The sequence below is a fragment of the Platalea leucorodia genome (assembly GCF_965183815.1).
Source record: "Platalea leucorodia genome assembly, chromosome: 4".
Lineage (NCBI taxonomy): Eukaryota > Metazoa > Chordata > Aves > Pelecaniformes > Threskiornithidae > Platalea > Platalea leucorodia.
In genome coordinates this window covers 37,200,503-37,226,403 of record NC_138826.1, presented here as the reverse complement: position 1 = coordinate 37,226,403, position 25,901 = coordinate 37,200,503, and the positions used below count along the sequence as shown (strand labels likewise).

Sequence of the window (25,901 nt, the reverse complement as noted above, 5' to 3'; positions counted from 1 at the left end):
ACGCGCGCAAACGCCTCCTATACAATAACGAACGTCCTCCAAGCCTGCACACTCAAACGATGCTACTCGCCTTCGCCCAACACACGCACTTTTAAAACCTTCTAACATAGGATATGAACTTGTAAAATAATATTTTATTTTTTTGGAAAATGTACAGGTTTGACCAGGAGTTAAGATCTATATATTATACAGTGAGCCAGGCTACAGTTTTGAATGCGACAGCCGTATTCTGGAATAAAGATTTAGGTCTTGCGGTTGAAATGGCAGTACGAGAAAGAAAGGAAACAATAAGTTTTATTTTTCTTGTGTTTTTTAAAGTGAACAGTATCTTGCCTATGACCAAAGTAGTACTGAGAAAAAAAAAAAATATCTGAATGACAGATTTTTCCGAGTGGTACAAACACACAGGAACAGCCTATTTTAATGTAATATAAAATACTGCAGTCCCATTTTTTCCACTTCTGGATTGTTCAAGTTAACGATCAAATGCTCTGTCAAAACTTCGTTTCTGGCCTCTGCTTCTGAATCTGTTTCTACCAGAGCTACCACGCCGCCCATTCCTGGAGCTTGAGAAGCTTCGGCCATTTCCGCCGCCTCCTCCTCCTCGCTGTGATTCTACTAACTCCGGTAATTCAGTCGCCACGCACAAACGCCATTGTTTTGAATCTTCCCATCTTGCCTATTGAAATAAAGTCAGACACAGCAAGTTAAATTCGAGGAGTGTAAATACAGGGTATTTCATAATAATTACATTTGCTCAACTGAAAAGGTAAAATTGTGAGCTAATATAAGGGATTCAAGTTTCTAACTAAAGTGGTCAATACTGGTTTCAAAATTTTAAGCGTAAGAGCTACAGCTGACTGAGTACACCTCAGATACTACAGAACAGAACTGAAACCCACCTTAGAGCTTTACAGAGCAGCCTCATCAGAAAACTCTTTCCCCACCTTCCATTTATTAAGAATACCACTATAATTATTACTGATCACAAATCCACACCCTCCCCTCAATCCTCCTCTAATCTAGAACCAAAAATTGAATGCCAGGGCATGAGGGTCTGGAGATGCACTAAGGGAGAAATACCTGAAGGAAAAATTTGAAGTCTAGGGAATTTTGGCATGGGAATACTAATTCTGCCAAGCAAAAACCTGGAATTGACTTTCCTGTGGAGAGAATTCTGGGTGAAAAGAATGGGGGGCAGGGAATAGAAAAAAGGGGATTTTGTAGCATAACAAGACTCGTTGCCTACAAAGATTAATCCAGCAGCAGTATCAAGGGGTGGATTGTTCACACCAGCACTCTTCCCAGTGCAAAAGTCTTAAGCTACAGGGTTTTTGAGAGAGGGGAATACTTTAGGAATCTACAGTCTGCTGTAACCAGAAATTTCAATGAACGTACCTCTATTTCCTTTTGGTCTGCTGCAGGAATATCAAAGCACACACCCTAAAAAGAGAGAATAATTTTGATGGGTGCAAGTCTAGCCTTTTAATTGACTGCAACAAAAAAAAAAAAAGAACCTACAAATCTATGTACTAGAACAGTTTTACATTTCAAAGTGTTTTTTTAATAGAGACTTCAGATACTTTGAATTCTTTGAACATTGAGAAGTATTGATGCAACTCTCTCAAACACCAATACTTGCACTTCCTTAATGTTTTCCTCAGATACACACATTTTTCTTTCCTCTGCATAGCCAGTACTTCAATTCACATTTTCTTGCTCTTTAACAATAAGCTTATAACCCTCTCCATCCTAAACTGTGGTCTATTGGCTTCTGCATTACTCATTTTGTAAATTCTTTCAAATCAGAAGTTTTAATCTATACTAAGAAATGTATACATCCAGTAAACTGAATATTTAGGTTCAGACTAAAAATCTGAAGTTAACCTACTTGAATTATTAAGTACAATACATAATGCGCACATTAAAATGCTATTCTTTGTCCACATGAGCGATCTGGATATTGAGAATTACAAATTTGATGTAGGGAAAACTATCCATAGATAGTGTTCCACACATCAAATACAGAACAATGCTGTGAATAGAGAGACAGAGGCAAGGACAGTAAAACAAATTTGGCCAATTAACACGGTATCAAATATCACGTGTGAAGGATATCAAATATCATGTGTGAAGGACGCATTAAGAAAAAATTTCAGAGACGGAAATAGTAAAAACAGTTCACTGACATAAAGCGTCCTCAAGTCAAATTTAAAATCAGAAGTGTCTGGCCAAGAAACCTCGTGAACTATGTGTGAAATTCATACACCAAGACATGGAGGTTAACTTTTACACAAAGATGGAACAAAAAACAGAATACACACAACACTGAAGAAAATAATTTTTGTTTTTTAATTGTTGTTCAAGTGTAGGTTGTCCCTTGTTTCAGGCTTTCTAGTTTACCAAGTCTGCGTATCCTCATCACTGGCGTACAGATGTGCTGTGATTTTGATGATTTGCTAAACTAGGTGCCATCAACACCTGCCATTTTTACATCTCTCTCTTTTTGGTACTTCCAAGAAGCACATATACAAACTGCACTCATACCAATCTTAACGCTTCTATTACAAATCTCTACATAAAAGTTCATCCAACATCTGCCTCTGAAGTGTCCTCTCAACTCGTCCTCAAACAGTTTTAGAGTCTTTTTGCTTTGTCTATTGCTCTGCCCATCCCACACCACCTTAAACCACAAAAAACCAGGGAAACACAAATGGAATCATTCTCTGTAACAACATGCGGTATATGGTGTCTCCGATGGAAACTTCAACATGGATATGAATGAAGGATGCATGGCAATGGAGGTGTCTAAAAGCACCAGAAAAATAGAACAGCAGAATAAGGGATAAGAGAATGGAATGTTTTGACAGTACGTAAATGAATGAAGTCATCAAGATCACAGCATCTCTCTGTACAGTTTTATTGACCAGGGTATGTTGAGAAACAAGAAATACACCCAGAAAAAACACAAAGATGGAGCAAATCAGAACAACTTGCAAAAGCAGGACATAAGCGTTCCTTGTCCTCTGTGTCACCACAAATAATCCTGGACAGACTATTTGATCCCACATTTTCATGTTTGTAAAAATGCATACAAATTCTGAGACAAGAAGAGTGAAGAGAATCACTTTTGTTTAAAATAACTGTCTCTCAGTGAGCTTGAGTTGTTGCAACACTGTTAAGCATGCAACCCAAAAAGTAACTTTCTGATCTTTCCGTTTCAGGTACCAGAAATATGAGGGACATGCACTATCAGAACTGACTGTCCTAAGAAATCCTGTTCTAGGTTTTGTCTTTAAGGCACAGTAAAGATGGTTCACACCTTTTACCTGTTCTGCTATCCCTATAGCCATGCTATATACTGCATTATATTACCTCCTTAGCATGTCAGTGGAGCAGAGCCCTAAGCCTCCGAGATGCCTAAGCACTAATAAAAGAGATTGAGGCCCATCCTTCTACCAGAATCATGTTCTTACCAACAGAGCCTGGAATAGGGGAAAAAAAAAAGACCAAACAGCTCCCCTGACAATTGCTGAGAAAAGGCAACAACCAGAAGAGCTCAGCAGCAAAGACAGAAAAAAAAGCTTACCATTTTTCCCTTGAGGAAACACATTCTGTTCACCTTCCTGTCAACATCATCACCCAACAGCTCTCGTAGTCTTCGCCAAGCATAGCTCATATTGTTTATTTCTTCAGAGCAGCGTAGTATCATTGTAACAAATCCCTAAAGAGTAAGAAATCGTGCATGCTCCGTTCAGTCAGAGGAATAAGCTTCAGCACATCCATCAGACAGGAGAAATCTGCTAATTTACAGTTTATAAACTAAGTTTTCAAGAGGATACTGTTACGGGAGAGCAAGTGTATTTATAGCCACTATATTCTTGCTTTAACTAAATCAGTAGTTCCTAGTGCCTTAAGTACAGTTCCCATAAACAAACTCATAAGGAGACAAATAATTCTCCATTTAAACACCACAGGGGCACGCTGTTATTTTTTCAGATTCAAGACAAACGTTAAGCCATACACACTTACCGCATCCGAGTTCAGCAGGGAGCGTTGTTCAATGGAAGTAGCACCTGAAATATGGGCTAGAGCTGCAGCCAGAGCATTAACTGGTCCCTTTTCTTGTATTAGCAACCGAGCAGATTCTTTGAAATACTCAATAGCAGTTTGAGGAACAGAATCCAGACACCTAAGTAATTAAAGAAAAAAAAAAAATTATACACTAGCATTTACTAGGCTCCAGAATATCAGAAAAACAGCAGTCCAAGGCTTTAATAGTGATCAGTTCACAGAGACAGCAAAGAGCAGTCCAAACAGCCCTTCTGAACTAGGAAGATAGGAAGATACAACAGGGCTTGAGTCACCAAACACACCTCATGGCATCTTTGCTGGAAGCCTTTATTATATCTGTTGCAGTAGGAACACCAACACGCTTGAACGTAATGCCCTGAAATTTAAAAAGCAAAATACAGATGAAAGTTGCAGACCATAAATAATTACGTTCTAAAGAAACAGTACTGGACTCCAATGAAACAAACATTTAAATCTATCATTTTTCTTCTCCTCACCTTTTAACTCCCAACTTTCACTAGTGAAAATTACAAGGTTAAGCTTACAGGGAAATGAGTAACACTTAAAAGCCTTCTATGTACCAGGGCAGTTTAAGTGATCCAGTGACCTTAAACGGAAATAAATAGAGACCATTTTGGAAGATTCCAGGGGAAAAAGTCTTACAAATTCTAAATTATTAATTTTAGTCTGATTTACTTGGATTTAAGTACAAGTTATACAGCTTTTATAAATGTAAGTCTGAGTTCTATGTGCTGAGACTAAACCATCTCATCCCAACTGAGTACTTAATTGGTGAGAAAACTACCATATGGTACAGCGCACAAAGTGCAAAAATGGAAGTAACAGTATCACTGATCAGATGATAAGCCAGGGTGAACACTAAACTGAAATCCTGCTAGCTTTTTCTCATTTCCACAGGTAAAATCTTACTGGCATTTGCTGAAAAAGCGTGGGCATGAGAATCTGCAGCGCGCTCCCTGCTCCAGAGTAACTGTCAGTGTACCCAAACTCTGCAAGGAAACTGCAACTTCAAGTGGGTGTTTTATAAGCTGTATTCTGTAACTGAACTATTGAAGAAAACACGAAGATTTTATGTGCTACCCTAACACATTACATTTGAGTGCTCGTGATTAGAAAAAAAACAATACTTTACCGCTTTTTGTTCCACATATCTTAACTGATGTTCTTCCTTTCGCTGATAAAAACAGATACAGATCCCAGTTCGTCCAGCTCGACCTGTGCGCCCAGAACGATGGATATAGGACTCCACATCCTTCAAAATAAATAGCCTTATGACTTATCTAATTTATTGTAATTGAATCAATTCATTGCATTCACATAACTTAGTAGAAGCTATTACAGTTAAGCCTGAACAACACATAATCAGAGAATTAAATTAAAAAACATTGTTTCACTAAAGTAAAACGAATAAGCTTTTCCATAACCCTCTAAAAATCACGGTTTGAAAGCCAGAACCATGAGCATGGATCAACTAAGTCTTGTTTTGGCATCACCACAGAGAATATGAGAAAACATTGTGAGTGCTTATATCTCTGTAACAATCCCACTCACCCTCCTGCACATCAACTTGAGCACAGTTACTGAGATATTAATAGTGAATTCACTGAAAAAATATCTTGTTTCTTTTAAACCCTCTTAACTTCAGCCAATGATGTTCTCACTGTTGGGGTCCCCTCCTCATATATGCCCCTACTTAGTGAATCGTTCTTGCAAGACAAACAGCCTTTCTTCACTTCCCACTGCTTCCAGACTTGCAATCACCATACATGGCCTTGAAGGGAGAGCCTTAAAAGAAGGCATTTTAAGGAGACCATCTTTAAACATGCTAGGGACTGATGCACTCTGAAAAAATCCTCTAACAAACTACTTCTATATATCAGGGCATTTCTTACCCTTAAATGCAATGCAACTCTGTGGTGAATACTGCACCTGACAGCATATGCTACTTGAAAACAAGAATACAAATTATTACAAGACACCCAACGTAACCATCTCCTACCTTTGGTGGTGAACTTTGTACAACCAGGTCAACTTCAGGGATATCTAAACCACGGGCAGCTACGTTGGTTGCAACCAGAACTTTAAATGTACCGTTTCTAAAACCTTTCAGCGTGATCTCTCTTTGCTTCTGAGGAATGTCACCATGCAACGACTGGCAATCCTGAAAAACAGTATTATTATAGGACTGTACCAAAATCCAAGACAGTGCTCTATTTTATGGTCAGTTTTGGGTACAATATTTTGGTATTTGACAGATACCATATGGCAAGATATAGAAGAACTGAATTACCAGAGTTTATATTTTAGGTGTCTTACAATATTTACTCAGTACTTCTTATTCATATACCTCAAAGACCTTTAACAAAGGTAGGAAAATAGAATCGTAACATGTGCCTTATCTCCACCTCTAATTACTGTGACCTATGAGAACAACTGTGCCCTAACTTGCCATCCACACCATCTGTGCAAGGCTTAGCTGTTTCAAAATAGTCATCAACAATTTTCTCAGGTCTTCTTAGTATTCATTTAGACATCCTTTCCAAAATAGGGTAGCTTCTTAATCCCCCTTAATATATTAATTTCCCCCACTACCAATTAAAGAATTAAAATATAAGTGGTCCTAAAAAAAAAAAAAAAAAGAACTACAGCTTCAAAGATAATTTTGTTTTAATCCAAACATTCTGAAAGTCCTTCTGTATCACAGCAATAACAAGTATGAAGACCAAACATACAAAAATTGTTTTTTCCTCCACTTCACATTTCACCGCTTGCCTGTAGATGGCTACCATGTTTTCCACATGTAAACAGAGAACAATTTGAAAAAATACTAACACAATGCTAGGGTCAGCACTGAATTAAAAAACTCTTTTTCAGACAGTTTTTTATTAATGTCAGCTGGTAAATGGAATAGGCATATATTCTGATAGTGAGTATTAATATGCTAAAACAGAAACATCTAAGTAATTTCCTTCTCTTACCTGCCAAGATCAGAGTTCTGCATTGCCTATGCAAGATTTGATATCAGTAACACCACCAGTAACGTAGGATAAGGCTCCACGCTCAGGTTTAGCTGTTACTGAGGTCATCTAAGAGTGTGGGAGAAACACTCCTGAACACAATTGTAGCAGATGAAAAAGCTCCTTTCCCTAGGAACATAATGCTATACTGCTTTCTAGACGCAACCTAACCCATCTCCTCAGTGAAAACACATACAGAAAAAGTAGTTGCTGTGATACCACCACCAAAACCGAGCATGCAGTGCCAGTGTCACTACACATCATAAATATTGCACCACTACATCAACAAGTTATTATCCACCAGTGTTAGAGCGTGCCATACCACAAATCTCAGGAATACGCTAGAGGTCATTCACAAGAGATGGCAGATTGAATTCTTTCTGTGTATACATCTTTAAACTCTTCATAACAGCTAATAAAGATCTTAATGAAAATACAAATATAGCCTGTTATATTAAAGCTCTAAACCCTAATTGCCCCCCCCCCCCCCCCCCCCCCGACAACACTAGTTAATGTCAGCATCACAGCTCAGTAACTGCTATTCCAGTACCATGACCTGTTATCCTGGTAGTTCTCTAAGTCTACCACCGTGTTTTAATCCAAGACAGTCTTATCTACAGAAAAATTAATTCACAACTGCTTCATTTATTGTCAATAAGAACTCTTCTTTTAAGAAAAAAAATCCACTGTAGCCCAGTATCTGCTAGTGCAGCCTAGTCATGAAGACTATAATGCTGTAAACTTTCAACCAGTTTAGTTTTTTTTTTTTAAAGGTTCTTTTTGGCAGTTTTGAAACTATCTGACCACCTGCAAAAGCCTGCCTTACCCACTTTGAAAATCTCTTTAAAACTTACTCAGCATAGGTCTGGTATCAACACAGGGCTGATAGATCTACACATCTCTGACAGGTTTTGTCACTTAATACAGATGATAAAATACCTGTTTGATTGAAGCATTCAGAGCCAGTTCATTTGCCTCCTTTTTGGTCTCACAAAAGACGATGGTCCTCCCATGGCTGCCACTGTAGACCTGAATGACGTCTCCAATAACCGCAGCTCTCTGAGACCAGTGACACTCTATTGCCAAATGCTATGGAAAAGAATCCCAGTGTTTAGCTTACATAAAAACACAAGATTCTTTTTTAATACATTTGAAACTGTAAAATCCAGAAATACTAAAGAGTTATACCGTTTCCTGATAGGAAAAATATGCTAACTCACATTCCTGGAACATGCAAAATCCATAATTACAGTAAGAGGAAAAAAAAGATGACAGTCTACAAATAACTTTTTTAAAGCAAGGAAAAAAAAAAACAGGAGATGTTATACCATTTCTCTGGAGGACAGTCAGGGGTGCAAGATTTTGTCACAGTTCTATCAACTAAAGCTTCATGTCAGATAAAGCAAAACAAATAAATACAGTGTGTTAAAAGCTTTTTTCAAGCACAAGATTAACATTCTTTCAATCCCACTGATACAATTATGATGTGTCCAATGATCTGTCAAAGTAACCACTAAGCAGTACTTAAGCAGAAACAGTATCTTATTTTATCAAGTAAAGACAATTAATTCAGGCTTCTAGCATATATGATGTGTTGTATTCCTTGCTATGGTATTTACTGCACAGCAAGCAAAGGCCTAGCGAGTTGAGATACCACAGGAAATTTGAAAAAATCTCCTGTATACAGAATAGCAGAATTTGACTGTGACGTCCGTGGTGATTTAAAAGAGCCAGGCTGATGTTAATGTGTGCCTTTTGCGTCCAACTGGGATAAATTCAGGTACACCTTTTCTCTGAAAACCAACAAAACTAACTGGTAACTGAATCCTCACTCTACCTGAGATGCCTATATGGTTACCAGATGCTGTGGTAAAGAGAGACAGATCCTAAACCTAGGAACAGTTTGACTAGCTGTAATGTGCCTTATGCTTAAAAAAAAATAATTCTCAAAACAACTTTCAACATCATTCTGATAATGTACCTTAGGATGGGGTGACCATTTGTAGCATGAAGGAAAATGGAAAAGGCCTGAAAACATTCCACATTAGATAGATTACTCACTTCTACTGTTGTAGCAGCCTTTTGAGTTCTTTTCCCAATAAGGTCAATCTGTTCATATCTAGACTTCATGTATTTCTTAGCCACATCATACACCCAATGTGGGCAAGTTGCAGAAAACAGCAGTGTCTGGGGATTGTCTTCAGAATCTTAAAACACAGAACAATGTTTCACAAACTTCATATGTTTCATCTTACAGACGTATACAAGTTGATTATATGGGTTATTAAAAATATGAGGTCAAATATCAGTATATAAAATAAAGAAGGCAATTCTGCTTTTTCAATTTGTTACCAACAGCTGGAGCAAAAATACTGCAGAAAGTCTAAATATTTTCAATATTAGGAAAAAAGTTACTGTGACCAAAAATCCAGTCTATTTTCAAGTGGTGAAAAGGGTAAAAAGCTTCTAATGTCTTTTAACTGGAAGAAGTTCAAGTACAAGTTATAGATAGGTGTCAAAGTTATTTACAGATCCCTAGGTACTGGATTTTATGCTTCAAAAAGATCCTATGAATGATTCCCACTTTCACAACACTTTCTCATGTACTGTGTTCACAGTACATTTCCTACAAGATAGTATTCAGTCATTTCTAAACAAAGCCGCCTTGCAACTTCCAGAAAAATACACGTGAATTTTAGCAGACTAAATTATTACTAATATTTCCTACTATTTGCTTAAATATTGAGATTACCCTTCTTGTATGCTACTCGTAAAATGTCTTCCACTTGCTCAGCAAATCCCATGTCCAGCATCTGGTCAACTTCATCAAGTACAACATGTTTCACTTTGGTAAGGTCCAGCTTGCCATTCTGAAGATGGTCTTTGATTCGACCAGGTGTCCCAACCAAAATGTCAATGCCGCTTCTCATGAGATCAACTGATAAACAGGAAAGAGCAGAATAGGAGTTAGCAGTGAACTAGGGAGCATTCTCTACATTAGAAACACATAGTAGCTAAGTAATAATGAAACAGCTTCTTAAACCATTCATAAGTACTCTCCTTACAAATGTAAGTGAAAACAAATGATGAACAGGAGGAGAAAACTTGAGGGGGGGGGGGGGGGGGGGAAGAAAAACAAAGCTGGTAAGGTAGAAGTTCTACTGCTCTTCCTGAAGGAAAAAAGATTTCCCATCTCACTTCCCTCTCCCCATGATTTAAATAAAGTGGCAAACAAAGAGCTTCTTTTAATATAATTTGGAAATAGTTAGCTCTTCTCAAATCGCCTACCTTAATTAGAAACTTTACAAAAACCTTTATTTATTTGACTATCCAAATCACTGAAATCACCTTCTTCCTGAAGTTCTGCAGGAAAAAAAAAATTCATCCCTAATGTCTCAAGATATATTATGATGAAAGAGCTTATTCTCATTCCTGCTCTCACTTGCCTTTTTTTAACCAAGACAGTAAATTATGCTGTCACAATAAAGAAATTCTTCTCCACTTTACAAATCCTCTAGATACCTCATATCACACAAAAAACCTCCACACCCACTCACAGCTCTAAGACTAAACATTTTTTTAAAGAAAATATAAATGTTTACAAGAACCTAAACCCAAATACTCTGTATAAACACAGTATAATCTCTTCCACTTTAATTTAAAGTACATAAATAGACAAGGAACACCAGGAATATAATTGAGAGCTACGTTTTTTTCTCACCATAAGAAGATATCTGCTGAGCTACTGAATTCCCCACGAATACTCTCCAGTTGTTGAGCTAAGTGTGTGTGTTTGGAAGGACTCAGCTGCATTTCTCAAATATGTCAGTCAATTGACATTTCATTTATTACTGATAAGTCACTTACTTTGTCCATTATATGGAGTTCCTCCATAAAAGCAAGCCACTGTTAGCTTTCTCGTGATGTCCTTGAAATCTTTGGCAACCTGGTTTGCCAGCTCTCTCGTTGGGCAAAGAACTAGTACCTAGACAGAAGAAAGACAAACAGATGTTCTCTCAGCATGGCTTCTGCCGAGAAGCCACTAGACTTCTAATCATTAGTTTAGGTAGTTTAGGTCTGACCACTTACATAATTTAAAAAAAAAAAAAAAAAATCTAGTTTAAATAGTTATCTAAGCAAAGATTAGAGAAACACACTGCTTAAGTCTCTTGTAACAACATTAATCTCCTTCAGCACATACTCATTTAGGACAGGCTAACTTCTTTTTAAATGAGATAAACAGGAGGTACTTATATCTTATTTAACTTTAGCTCTTGAACAGATCAGCTACAAGTTTCCTTCTACGTGCACATATGCTGTTTGAGTACAAGACTGAAGGATTTGGGTAATAAAAGGTTTTTACACATGCTCGGTAACGCTTCACAGTCCTGCGAGAAGGTGTAAGAAAGAGCCATCAACTGTCTCTCAGCTTCCCTGGGACTCAGGGAAACATATGTTCAGTCTGCAAAGCTGGTGTTCAGCATGGTTCTGGAGCCTGTGCTGATATCCCCGCAGAAGCAACCAAGGAACCATCCTCTCTTCCAACATACAGGCTTCACCGCAGGTGATGGACAAGCTACTGGCTAGGCGTTTTAACTAATTTAGTTTAACATGTGGTTGCAGTACTGCTCTCAAACCTGGCATCAGTGGCTTGACAAACGGAACCTTAAAATCATTATCCTGTTATTTCTTTCAACATTGAAACACATTACAAAAAAAAAAAAAAAAAAAGTAGTAGTGTACTATGGTAGAGTGAGGCTTGAAGTCTTTTTTATTTTAAGACTTGTGACCCCCTCAAAGAAAGCTTTCCCTTTTCCACAAGACTGCCAATCTAGAGCCAGCTCTCTCAGTCAGACAGCCAACATGATGGGCAGATGCAAATAAAACAGCTAGTACTAGTTTTGGAATGAGTTTCAGGTAATCTATGAGACGGATGACATGATGAAATAAACCAACAAAAAAAAATTCTGCTATTAATGGGGATATGATAAGCTTTGGAGAGCATCACAAGAATTTAGTGAAAAAACATATATGGTATTCCCTAGCAGAATGCAGACAGCTCATAATGAATCTGCATTCTCTGAAGCAGAAGCTTCAATATCTGGTGGTGGTCCTAGTGAAAACTAAGTCTACTTTTAAAACCTCCCACTATTTACATGTTTAAACAAACACGTTTAAGCAGACAGCTTTTATCAATCAGAAAAAGTTACTATCTGTTACTAATTTGGGAGAAAAACAAGCACCCAGTAACCACTGGACCTGGACAGGTAAGGTGACAGAACAAAATTAAATAGGAACACGTTGAACACCTGTAGTTTCAGCCTCCCTGTAAGCAGAAAAAGGAACTGACAAGTGGATAGAGCTATTTTGCTCTTTATTCTTGATCAGAGGGTATGAGGCAGCACAGGATGCAGGCAAAGCCCAACAAACACAACTTTCAAAGAATCTTTAACGTGGGCTAGCTCATCCCTGCATAAACTTGAAGAACTTTTCCAGTGGGTTAAAACTCTGAATCCCTCTGACATAAGACAAAGCAAAATCAGCATTCTAACTAAGCACAGTTACCTTTGGTGAACGGCCTCTTCTTCTTTCCTGTGAGTCTCCCTGAAGCTTTTCAATTAAGGGAATAGCAAAAGAGAATGTTTTCCCTGTTCCAGTTCGTGCTTGAGCAATTACATCTTTGCCAGAATATACTGGGTCGAAGGTCTTCACTTGCACGGGAAACAGGTACGTCACTCCGCGAGCTGTGACAATTTTAACAGACTTCCTTAATACGATCATTTTACAGTGTTCTTGCATACTCTTCAGAGGAAGTTATCCCAAGCAGAACTTGCATAAACTCTAAAGTAAGTCAGGACTATATTATCACATTCACTGATTTATTTAATCACAGACATCATCTGTAAAGAGTGCCCTGGGACTGTCCATTTTATCCTCCCACTTCATACCACCAGACTTAGTGCTAGCTGGGACAGATGAAGTTACTAGCCTTCAACGAAAGCCGTTAAGTACTGTGGCTTTATGTATGTAATACTCCCCACCTACCTGTGAAAATCTCTTCCTTTCAAATAAAACATATGTCAAAACCACTTCCATTCTTCTCTTAATTCATACGAAGTCATGCACAAACAAATGTCAAAGATATTAAATATAACTGGTTTTCCTTTACTCACACTGAAATAACTAAATAACTTTTAATTGAAAAATTCTCACACAGAACTAATTTATTTTTTGAGCTTATGCGATTTAAAATTCTACTGTAAAGGCTGAACTGGGCAATACTGCAAACAGAAAAGTCTATGTTCAACAATATATTTAGAGTAGGCAATCAATACGCCTTCTGTATAGCATCTGTGCTTCCATACGCGTAAGCAGAGCACATCTCAAAACTCATTGATTGAATATGTTGAGCATCAAAACACATGACAGAGATAATTTACTTTCTGTGGTCACATCATGCCGAGAAATTTACCTTGAAGAAGCTGAACAGTCCCTTTGGAAATAGAAAAATTGGAGAAAGCACCCTCTTTCTGTTCTTCAGTCATCTCCTGTTAGGTAAACAATAAATCAGATAACATTCCATGTGAATATCACATGACCATCAGAAAATTCAAGGTAATGGCATAGGCACTGGCATCATACCCAAGGGTCAAATTTTCAGCTAAAGAGCCTTCTTTGTTTTACTTACTGTCATATTTCAAAGTTAGACAAGAGTGATCTGTAATTTAAGTTAAGACTGTTTCATATCTAATGGCATAACCCTGTAAATGCAAAGCACCCAAATTAAAACTCTGAAAACTCTTAATTACATTTTAACATTCTATTTTAAATAATTACCAATGGCCCAACAGATTACGTTGCAATATGCAAGTGTCAGGCTTGATATCTAGCCTATTTCCTACTTCCCAACTAATACAGCACAGTGATATACAGATAGAGAATCAGTCCCCAGAAGAGTAACATTACAAGGAAGAGCATCAAACACACCTACTTCGTAATGCATCACTTCCGTATACATTTTAACAGCACAGTGATTAAAACGCTAAGCGTGAGGAAAGAATGCTAACCCTGGAAACCACAGAAACCCTGGATGCTTTGTGAAGCATCAATTGGAACAAGAAACAAAACAAAGCAACATCAGAACATACAGGTATAAAGACTTTTCAAAACAAATCCTAGGTACAGGCAGCTTTGTTTCCCTTCAAAAAAAATGTGGTTCATGTCAAGCAGTTTTAAAGGAACCTAAATCAAACAGAAATAGTCAGAAAAAATAAAAACATTCTTACAGAAAGGCTTAAGAAGACTTACAAAACTGTTATAACAGGATATTTTATTACATTAAGGACCATCTTATCATGTTAACAGCTACTATTTAATAAGATAATACATAAAAACATATTAATATATAACTTTTATTTTTCCACTAGCTAAAACTAAATAACTCTTATTTCATTAGAGGAGTACTCATAATACCAAAAAGAAGTCAATTAAACTATATTTGTGGCAATTACAATCATATCTAATGATGCTGAATCATATTAAAGCATCATCTCACTGCAGCTTGTCCGTCTGCCAACAGCTACCACAGTACTGGACTGTTGAAGTGAGGAAACCATGGTGCACTGATCTAGAACTTCAGGACTTTCATAACTTCAAATTTCTGCAAATAATTGACAGAAAGGACAGTTCAAGTAGCCTTAAACCCTGAAAATTTACAGCAGTCTTTCCACTGACTGGGAGAAAAAAAAGGAAAGATAACCTGTTTTAAATTTAACCTTGTTGCAACACAGGAGTTGAAAGCTAAACACGTCACTATAACTAAATCAATCATTAGTTTTACCTGCTCTTGCTCACTGTCACCGTCACCACTTGACGTTTCACTAGAATTACTGGGCCGTTTTTTGTGGGTGGATTTAATGTTTAAGGAAGATAATCTCGTGTTCTCCGAGCTTTCTTCTCTTGCATCACCGTTTTGCTTAATTCCACTCCTTGACTTCTTGAGCTTTGGAGAATCAGTGTCATCCTCCGACTGCTCACTTTCATCCGTCTGAGTCTTTCTCCTCCGAGATTTGTCATGGCGTTTAGATTTCTTCTCTTTTTTCTCCTTCTGGTAAGGCACAGAGCAACACGGCGGTAAATGAAAATACACGCACATGATCCAAGGGACACGAAACAGAGAAGACGTTGCAGAACAGTTAAAACTAAAAGTCTACGTCCCAGTTATTGACGGGGACGGGGACTGGGGGGCGGGGGGAGGGTGTCTATAAAGCAACAGATCCCTCCCTGCCGCGGCGCCGGTGCCGCCAGGAGGCATTTTCCTGACCACGAGACACCCGGGCCTTCATTTTCGGGACTCTTCCCCCGCTCCCGCCTGCACCCGAGAGCGCTCCCCGGGCCGCTGCGGGACGCGGACGGCCACACGCCTGCCCCAGCAGGCCCACCGCCACCCGCGGCAGGGCGGTCCCGACACCAGGCGGGGGCCGTGGCCCGGCGCCGCAGGCCGTGCAGCCCGCCCGCCTCCCGGGAGGCCCCGCCGCCGCCGCGCACGTGGCCGGCCGGCCGGCCCGCCACGCCCCGGGGCCGCGCCGCGCGCACCCGCCCCGGCCCACGCCACCGCGGGAGGAGGGGGCGGGGGGGGGCGCGACCCGAGGCAAGACCCGCCAGACACGAGCCCCAGCGTGCAGGCGGCGCGGCGCGGCGCGGCCAGGCCGTAGCCGTCCGCCGAAGGCCCCGGAACCCGCCCCGGTACCTTGCGCCGCCGCCGGCTGCTCTCCAGGGCTAACTCGCTCTCCATAGGGCACTCGGGATCCGACTCGGCCCCGCTGCTGGCGCTAAACCGGGTGGCTTCAGGCATCTCCGCTCGCCGGTAGCCGCGCCGCACCACGCCACGCCGCTGCCGCCGCCGGCCGCTGTGTGACAGAAACAGAACCCGCCCACTGCCCCGGCAGCGCGGGGCGGGGCGGGGCCGCGCCGCTCAACCGCCGCCCGCCAGCCAATAGCCTGCCGCCCCCGCCGCCGGACTACAAGGCCCAGCATGCCCCGGGGCTCCCCCTCCCCGGACTCCAAGACCCAGCGTGCCCCGCGCCCGCGAGGCCGTGTAGCTCGTGGCGAGCTCGGCGCCTTCGCCGTCCGGCGTCCGCGATGACGGGGGCGGGCCTGCGGCACCGGGCCGGCGGGGAAACGGCGCCTGGCGCCTCGTCCACCGGCTTTACACCAGGGCTTGCCTTACGCCGGACCCCCGTTACCCCGTTACGCGTGTAAGCCCCTGGGAGGAGTTTTTTAAGGAAGCGGAAAAGGTGCTGGCAGGCAGCGGCAGCGTGAGGCGCCGAGGGCAGAGAGCTGCTGGAGAAGCGTGAGGGGGAAATGCCGGTACCGGCGCGACTGAAACCGGCCGTGGAGTGAGGCGGACGGGAGGGAGCGCTGCAGGGCTCTGCTCAGCCCCAGCCAGCACAAACGCAGTTTTTTCCACTTCTCCACAGCCAGAGACACCTTCCCTAAAAGAAATCTCCCATAGCTTTAAAAACTGATAACTGCAACTGTAGCCTTCTGTCTCCATAGCTACAACTTTAGCCTTCTGTCTCCATAACTACTGGAGACAAGTTTTCAGTAGTGAAAGAGCCTAACGTAGACAAGAGTATGACCAAGTGGCTCTGTAAGATCTAAAAGGACCACAGGCCTTTAGCGATTAGCTGCATGAAACCAGCATAGTCTGCTTTTAGCTACAGGAAGAAATCAGGATTAAGAAGTCAAAATTAGTCTTCGGACCTAAAAGCTATAAAGTGATCCTGACGATTGCCAGGATGTCGATTCCTTAAGAGAAGGAAAGGGATGGTCAGGAGCAGAGCGGGAGCATGCCAGCCCACAGCAGGGTTTCTCTTGAAGCAATGCCACTCTCCTACACCAACACATTTCCATTTTCAAAGACTAAATCCTGCTTGCCAGATATAAACACACCAAGTAGATTCAGGAGGACAGCTGAGATTTCTGCAGGACACAGAGAGAACCTCAGGATTCAAGGAATTTTTGTGGTAACAAGGTGCGTGCCAATCTAGTTCATTTGCTTTGTTTTCTGACAGGGCAGATGGAGCATGTTGTTATTTCTGTGGCACAAGTAGGAAACACTTCCAGGAATTACAGTGTAAAACAGTCCTGTGCAACTGATACAGCTCCTATTAGAGCAACACATAGCCTTTCCAGGTTAATGGTGTGATCTGAATGAAGTATATCAGTTCTCATTTTTATTATCACAGGGACGCAAAAACTAATTAAAGAAACTCACATTAGCTCTCCAAACACTACGGTCAAAAGTTTTAACTAACAGCTTTGATTTAGAGGCAGCCTCACAGATGTGACTGAACACATTTACAGTATGGTTATGTTGTTACAAAGGGAAAGTTTACAAAGCTCATTAAAAAAAATAATCAAATATTCATGACCAGAGTTAGCTGAAGCAAGGAATTTTGTTGCGATTGTCCTTTCACTTTGTCCTCCTCTTTGCATTAGTATTTATGCTTTCAGAATTTGGCAGGAAGCTTCATCTTCTTTTCAGTCCATCTAAAATAACAGAATTATTAGACATCAGGCTTCACATTCTGAAAATAAACTGAGTTGGCTTAGCTTCTGGTACCACAGATGGCATCAATACAAACAATCAAATGATCCTTTGAAATATATTTTGCTAAAGAGTGTCCAACAGATTTCAAGTGTCCATGTCCAAGTAATACAGTAGAAGCGTGCTTGAAAGAGTGCACAGCCAAAAGCTGCTTAAGGCCAAAAAAAAAAAAAAAAAAAAAAAAGCAGAATTTCCTTAAAAACTATAGTATGTGATTTGTTCCTTTATATACTAGCTTCTCAAGGTGACAGTGCATATCTAATGTGAACTCAAATGGTTTAATTACACTTAAATACCAGTCATTTAAGATCTTAAGAATATGTGATGCTATTAAAAAAATTGATGTGATTTTTCCCTCACAGCATTTACTTGTGTTCTTGTCAATTTAGTTAACAGTTTTGTAGGTCTTCTCCACATGCAACTGTGTAAAAAAAATGTTTCATACCAATTTGTTTTCCATTAAGGAGTTTTTCAAGTGTAGTTACAGGCAAAAATGTACCGTATGAAAGGAAGAAGCAGCTTCTAGCTGAAGTAATGTACACATTTTCCTGTCTATTGTAAGCAAGTCGGATAGTATTTTGTACTTTAAATTCTGATTGAACACCTCTATAAAGCACTTTTTATTCTTTGTCTACAACTGGGGAAACTATAACAATACCCGTAATGTCATATGGCAAGATCAACACGAGCTGAACCTGCCTGCTATTAGGAGTATATCAATCACCATGTTTAACACTGAGTTTATCAATCATCATGTTTCTTCACAGTTCTGCACTTGGTCATCTTCATCTGCAAGGCACAGCTCATATTTTTTCGCCTTATGAAAACAAATGCAAAATATAAACAGCAACATTTGTATAGCTGACTTCGGGGGAATGTTCATGTAAAAAGGCACGGTAGAACTATACAGTTTATTTCCAGGACATAATACTGAAGTTTTTAAAGATAGTAAGAATTTTGTTGTTGGGAAGGTGTCTTTATGATTTACAGCAACGTTTCTGCCTGAATCTGGTTGTTAATTTGAAGATAAAACATCTAACATAGTTACATGTGTTTTCTTACCTTGGGGAGTCAATTCCACTGTCTCCTGTAATGCTGTGGTTTTCTGTCCCTTCGCAGCGCTTCTGTCCTGACATCACAGTACCTGCATTCTTAAAAAACAGATCTTTTTTTCCCAGAGGGTTTCTCATTTCTTTGGCCTGTGAGCCCAAAGCACCACATGCCACTAGTTCGCCCATCTCATAGGTGTAGTTCTGCAAAGTGTCAGCATCTGAGTCAGCCTCATTAGTGTAGCAGAAATCTGCTACAGGTGAAGCCTTCGCACACTCAGCAAGGCCAGTTTCTTCTTCCTTTCTGTGAGCTGTCGGAAGAATATGACTGCACAAACAACTTCCTTCTGTGAAATCTGTTTTTGGATGCTCTTTTGAGCCATCTATTGATTCTGCAAAACTAGCACTTCCCTTACATCCATGCTCTCCAGAGTCACGTTTATTTACATTTGTGTTGTACTGGGTGGGATAAGTATTGACCTTACAGATTTTTAGGGACATAGCTGTCCCCAGCTTTTGCACAGCTTTACCCCAGTCTCTTTTATCTGAAAAAGCATGGCCAGGAGGCAGGTGACATGGTTCATTGCCATCAAAACTGTCATCCACATATAACAAGTTACAGGTATCACCATCATGTGCTTTTTGGTACAGAAGATGGCAGTTATCAGTAAATCCTTCGCTTTCCAGCTTCATTGATCCAGGATGACTGACACTATCGTATTTAATTTTAAGTTCACTCTTTTTATCAATCTTTTGTCTGTATTTCACACCAATTTTTTTTACCAGGTTAACATTGGCTGTATAATTTGAAAGACAGACATTTTGAAATTCATCTGCTGTTTGATCTAATAACTCACATACAGTGTCAGCTTTGCACCCGCAATACTCATCTTTCAGCTGTAATGAAAATTTTGCATCATCTTTGCACACAACATTATCTTCAGTGTAGGAATGAGAGGATTTTTTAATATCCCCAGGATTTTTTTTGACTGTTCTTCTGCAGATGTTTTCTTCAGAAATGTTACTCTCCAGAAAGTATTTACTTTTATTATCTATTTGCAAAGTACTGCCTTGCAGATAACTAAAGTTTTCACTTAAACTGTCTTTCTTTAGTTGGAGGGAAGACTTGTTAGCGTGGAGTAGTTTGTTTTGCTTAGCTTTGTCAGCCTGTGTTTCAGTAGCCAGCTGTTCAGTTTCATAGTCAAAGGTTTTTGAGGAGTCCAAGGACCGTGGTCTTTGTAAAGCTCTTTCTTGCTTTCGAGTCCTGGACTTTATCTGGCTGTTAATAGTACCCTTGTACCCTTTTGCATAAAAGTTGCGTCTCCATGACAGACCCTGAAAAGGGTTCTTAATTTGTTTTTTATATATGACATGGGATTCCACCACTACTACATCAGATGGCTGTTGGTTTCTGATAGGCAGTGAAGGGTTCTCTTCCAGTTTCTCATTTTGGGATGTTAGCTCATGTATGTGAGATTTCCTGTTGCTTCTGCTAATCTGCTTCTCTTTGTTTGATTTGGTTTTCCTGGTGTGTTTTGCTGTTTTACTTTGTGTCTTTTGAATACAATCCTTTGAAAGATGGTTTTGTCTGACTATTGACGCTTCAGCCGAGCTACCCTTACCAATATATTTTTTCTGCTCCTCAAACTTCTGCATTAATATTGTGTGTTTCATCACATTATCAACTGTCAGAGCAGGGTTAATATGCTTGATGATTTCATGTTCAATATCACGTGGAATATTGTCTAAGTCATCTTCATCCCTGACTGGCCATTCCTTGGGAGGAAACTGGGCTGAAAAAGTGGAGTACTCCTTCTTATGTTTTTCTTTTTTAGAAGCACTTCTCCAGAAAAGGACAAGGCCAAACGTTTTGCTTTTCAGTTTCTCTTTCACAGATGTCAGAGATTTGATGGTGTCCCAGGAGTGGTTTTCAGCAGATGTGGAGACCCCTTGAGTTTGAATTGAAGGCTTCAATTCACTGCAGCCTTTCTTACCTCCTCCATTAGGTTCATGGTTCATTAGCTGCCAATGTCGATGTCTTTGTTCACAGAGCATATTCTGGTTAGGGAAACAATGGCAGGATCTGTAATGGGATACCGTAGGAATGGTTTCTTTCACTAGGTCAGCACAGCGCTCAATGTTTACCAGGTAAGTGATGGAAGGCAATGAACAGCAACAACTGTCCTCCAATGGGACCCTTCTACTGTCTTCTGTGGCATCATTTGCGATAAAGTATGTGTTGGGAGTCACAATGAAGTATCCTTCTCCCGTATGATAGATTTTCCTTTCTTTAATTAGAGTGCCAAGGATATTATATAAGATATTGTGGGAGGGAACTGCAATGCCTACAATAAAGATACAGATATTTCAAATCAGAAATAAGTTTTCAAATAAAATGGGAGGTGGCCAAAAAAAAAAACTTACTTAAAACAGATATGGAAGCCACTGAACATGAAATACCCAATGTATTTAGTTTACAGGATTCCAAATGAAGTTTGAAACTGACCTGGCAACTGAAGTTTCAGTAAGGCATGAAAGTGTCCAGTATCACCGGACACAAGGCAGGATTTTTTTTTAATACATCACCACTCTGCTGAGCTTCCAGAGCCAGCAATTGTTGTTGCACCCAGCTGTCCCCACCCACAGCACTGGGCTCCCTGCAGAACGGGGACAGCCCCACTCTGCCGCCATGTCCACACCTGCAGGGCAGCGAGGGATGCCCCAAATACCGGGGCCAGCAGAGGCTGCAGCCCTGAGCCAGGGAGAGCCCTTCTGGGCCAGCCAGGTGGGGGCAGCACAGAAACATCATCCAGCCGAGAGCTCTGGTAGGTGCAATCGTGCTGGTATCTTACAGATCTGTAAAAACCCTTTTTAACTTTGCCAAGGCCGTTCCTCACTAATGAGGCAAGGTCACCCCTGTAGAAGGTGGTAAAGGCCAGCTGCGTTTCTGGTTGTCACTGCAGCACTGCTGTGATGGAGCTTAGGATGTTCTCCTTCGAATAAGTAAGGATGTTCTCTTTGTGTCTATCAGGATATGATATTCATAAGAGAGACCTGCCAGGTACAAACCAAACAATGTGTTGTTCAAAGCATTTCCCTCTTGGCAGGTTATTTAACAGCGGCTTTTATCACTCCCTCTGAAGCTTCTGGTATAATTTTGTCAGATGGCAGTTGCTTACCTCACTGAGACTGGTCTCAGCTACTGTTTTTCCCTCAGGTGTCACAGTCCCAGAGTCATTAGTCTAGTGACATCTGATCTACTGCCCCAGGCTTCTGCTGATCTCCTGCCCATGGGAATGAAAACTTCCAGCAGGGTGAAAACATAGCAAGAAATATGCTCTCTCCCTACAAACTTTGAGTGTGCAGCTTCTGGCTGACCTAAGAATGGTACCTTGTGGTTGTCTCAGTGCACATATGGACTACAGCACATTCCTGGCAGGGTTCTTGGCCAGTTTATGGGGTTGCATTAAAATTTTTCCCACTAGTGAAAATGCTTACCAGATCAACCTGTAACGTTTGCAGAGCTATAAGGTTAAGAAGACTCAAATGAGGAAGCTCAGTATCAAACAAAGCACCCTCCTGCAGAGGACCATAATGAGCCTTTACAAAGTTTCACATGCACATGCACACACACACTTCAATATTGCAGATCTAAGGGAAACTGAACATTTTTCAGATTGAAAAGAAAACACAGCATTTAAGGGAAGTGGCTGCTACCCCATCAGAAGAGAAGGATTAAAGCTCATTTAGTGTAAGTAAGTTGCTTTCAGGAAGGAAGGGGCTGGAATTTGACCAACAAACCTGAATTTGAGGCCGGTTGTATTTTTTAATAGCAAACACCAGATGTAGACTCCTACCCAGTCCCTTTGCCATCAAAGTCAGCTATGTTCCTGTCTCTTAAAGGAGGACTCAAAGTCTTTGTGACCTGACACACAGTCTACTTTATGCTGTTCCATATCTGGCACCTAAATACCTCATCTATGCTTTCCCACCCTCTAGAAAGGGCATACTCCCAACATGTTACTGCACTGAGTTCCCTCTTATTCCCAGAGAAGATTTATTAAAATCTGTAAAAAGGATTACATTCAAAACAATGTTAGTGACGCTCACAGATTGATGAGAATAGTATGCATATTCATGTATTCTACCAGTTGCCTGTTAATTTACATTCTTTCATATTGCCAGCTTTGCTTGTAAACATTCAGTGATCCCTTGCCCAATAACAGAAACTCAAGCTTGATGATACAGTCACTTTTAAAAGGAGAGAGAAAGGAACACATCACCTGGATAATTCTTCACTAACTGCTCCATTAAAGTTTCCTGTGTGACCATCGCATGATCTGCATTCATGTCTGATACGGTACGGCATATTTCTTCTGCCAGAGGAATGGAGTATGACTGCGAGAGAGGATTCATGAGAACAGGGTCACATCACCTGAAGTCCAGCAAGAAAGAAAGAAAAAAAAAGGATTGTTTGAATGGAATAGTGTTTCATTTTTTCTATTAGTTGTGACAAATTTTCACTGAAAATTTCTTGTGTTGCCTCAGAACAAGCACCTTATCCTCAGATAATTTTCTTTGGCAAATTACTCAGAAATATTTCTCAGAGAAAGGAAGTGACTCTAGCGCTTTTCAAGTGCCTTTGTAATGAAAGAAACAGAAGGTTACCTTAAGCACGTTAGTTTGTTTGGTATTAAATTCCAGCTTAAACCATCTTTTAGCTTAACAAACAGAGAGCTGAGACAGAATTATGTCGGATGACTGCTAACTTTTTAGATGACTGTTTACGTATGAAACCTTGCAGAACCTGTATTTCTCTAAGTAGCTAATGAAAAAGGTCAACATCTAATAATCTAAGTAAAAAATCTTTTCACCGAGTCAGAATGAAGGGAGAAAAAGACCAGCAACAGGCTTTGTCCCTTGTCTAGTACACAAATTTGAATAGAAATGGTAAAATTTCCATTTTTAGACCAGGGTCTAAAACTAGAGATTATCTACTAGACTGGGCAGAGGGCAAAAACTCTTGTTACAGCTGCATCCATTTTTTAGGCTACATCACCATCTATACTGGCGAGAGACAGTAACGTTGTCCCTGTTCTGCATTGTGAAAGCAGAAGCTCGGAGGGGCTGAGAGCATGGCCCAGCTGCCCCAGTACCTCTGCAGCCCCAGCCCCGGGGGCTGAAAAGGGTCTTAGTCCTTCACCTCAACTCCCCCATCCATAAAACACGAAGATAAACACTGCCCTCTCCCCTTTGCAAGATGGCAAGGCCAGTAAGAGCAAGCCCAGCAACTTCTTCTGACGTGGTACCAGTGAATGATGTAGGGAAACCTGAAATAAGTATTATCCCTGAAAGCTGATGACAAAGCACAAAACAGGGACTCACCTGACGTCTGTGCATACAGTAAGACAATGGCAGCATATACCTTCTCAGGGGAAAAAAAAAAAAAGGCTTTCTTCTTTTTTTTTCTTTTAAAAAAGACTGATGGTCTGTTCCCAGTACCTGCTGGTGGTCTGTGCTTCCCTCTTCTGTGTTGCACAGAAAGCCCCTGGGTATCCTCAGCTGCCAGAGCAGGCAGAAGGCAGCAGGGACTCCCGATTACTTCACAAGGCAAAAACTAGTGTTAAATGCTAACAGTAATTTTCCCACAAGTAAGAAGTGACATTTTAGATTAAGTGATATTCATGTTTAACTGAACTGCAATTGGATAGTCTGTTGGATGGCTCTGTAACCCAGTATTTATCCTTTAGGCAGAAAACTACAACACAAACATTTCTCTGAGTAAATGAATTAAGCAACAGCACTTTGAAGAGCTTAAATTGCTCTTGACCTTTGTTTTACAACTGCTGCTATGTTCAACAAAAAGCACTCAGAAAAAAGTCCTGGCATACAGTTTCCTCAGTGATGTTGCTAGGATACTCCTTGCAGGTGCAGAAACCATTGCAAGCTTGCTTTTTGTATGGGAAAAGACCATCAGCATTCAATAATAACTCTTGTGAGTAGTTTGCTGTCTCAAGTCTCTGCTGTAGGCACAGTATGCTGCTGCCAGTTTTACCATTTGCTCCTGCAGAGTGCCAAACTGCAAAGGAGTAAAACACCAACATTTATTCATTATATTTTTTATTATTATTATCTTGCTATCATTGTCTGCATCTGTCTCACAGCTTCAAATCCCATGTCTCCATTCAGGGAAGGCCCTTTCAGAATAATATTTAAAACAAAGCATTAAGCAAAAGCCAGCTTGGTACTGAAGGAAAAAACCACACCAGTAAAATTGTGTTCAAACGCAAGTCTATTTAAAATTATTACTACAGATCAATAGTGCCAGAGTACACACATGCTAACAACATGAATATTACATACCATTCCCTCCTGACTTTGAAATAAAATCTGAAATAGTGAAAGCAAGAATTAGATCATTGGCAATATTGATAAGCAATGTGGGAAAAAGCCGAGGCAGCACCCTACAAGTGTCTATCAATTTCTTATTAAAAACTTTGTTGATTTACTTTCCATAGTTAAATAACTGTTGTGGTTGCACTTCAGATGTTCTCCCAAGCTTGATAGAAACACATAAAAGCTGCATCCCTTAGATTTGCACAGGGAGCAGTCTTAACTATTTGTGCAAGCTATGTCTCATAGGCCTGGCGCAAAATCACCAAAATGCCATGCCCTTTAAAGCTTTTCAGTATCTGTCCCTTTACAGCTCAAAAAAGACTGCAGAGTCCCCTGCCCCCTTCCCTACTCTATATAAATCATCTGATGAGAATAATCTTCCTGGTTTCTTCCTAGTGTTTATGAAGGACTTGCCTATGCCTATGTGCAAGGTACCTATGTCAGCAGTCAAGGAACTCAGGCTAATCCTCTTCATCATTTAAATACAGCAGAGTTCCCATTTCACGCTCTGCAGCTCTTACAGAATCATGTTTACCAATGCCAAACTAGGCAGCTTGCCAGTACTCATGTATTGTTATCCTTCAGTTTGGTTTACCTGTCTATTCAAACTCTGCTCATTACCTGGACACCTGAAACCCAAGACGACCCTTTTGGAGCATTTATTGGTCACAATGTGGGGAAGTCATGTGTAATACGAGCATCAGATAACAAAACCCAGCACACAGAAAAGCC

The 25,901-nt window shown here is 40.4% G+C and overlaps 2 protein-coding genes across 2 annotated transcripts; both read right to left on the bottom strand.

The window, feature by feature from the left end:
* Positions 1 to 169: 169 nt before the first annotated feature.
* On the bottom strand, positions 170 to 16,024 carry LOC309589676 (nucleolar RNA helicase 2-like). The gene is made up of 15 exons (XM_082310117.1): positions 15,862 to 16,024; positions 14,953 to 15,219; positions 13,585 to 13,660; positions 12,678 to 12,856; positions 10,980 to 11,097; positions 9,865 to 10,050; positions 9,174 to 9,319; positions 8,052 to 8,201; positions 6,095 to 6,256; positions 5,228 to 5,347; positions 4,377 to 4,450; positions 4,033 to 4,192; positions 3,590 to 3,724; positions 1,399 to 1,443; positions 170 to 679 (listed from the first exon to the last, which is right to left on the bottom strand). The coding sequence occupies exons 1-15, from the start codon at positions 15,964 to 15,966 to the stop codon at positions 476 to 478; spliced, it is 2,127 nt and encodes a 708-aa protein (XP_082166243.1). The 5' UTR covers positions 15,967 to 16,024; the 3' UTR covers positions 170 to 475.
* Positions 16,025 to 17,626: 1,602 nt separating this feature from the next.
* On the bottom strand, positions 17,627 to 23,204 carry STOX1 (storkhead box 1; the record flags this gene model as incomplete). The annotated part of the gene is made up of 3 exons (XM_082308787.1): positions 17,627 to 17,666; positions 18,787 to 21,118; positions 23,057 to 23,204. Coding segments are annotated over 3 exons (2,520 nt in total), but the record flags the coding sequence as incomplete, so codon positions are not given.
* Between the last annotated feature and the right edge of the window lie 2,697 nt (positions 23,205 to 25,901).

Bases quoted from the DNA above. Each gene is read 5' to 3' on its own strand.
- LOC309589676 (XM_082310117.1), bottom strand. From the start codon at position 15,966: ATGCCTGAAGCCACCCGGTTTAGCGCCAGCAGCGGGGCCGAGTCGGAT. The intron at 15,220-15,861 runs GTACCGGGGCGG...GTGCCTTACCAG, and splicing joins GCAGCCGGCGGCGGCGCAAG to AAGGAGAAAAAAGAGAAGAA. The intron at 6,257-8,051 runs GTATTTTATCAT...ACTGTTTTTCAG, and splicing joins TGAATGCTTCAATCAAACAG to GATTGCCAGTCGTTGCATGG.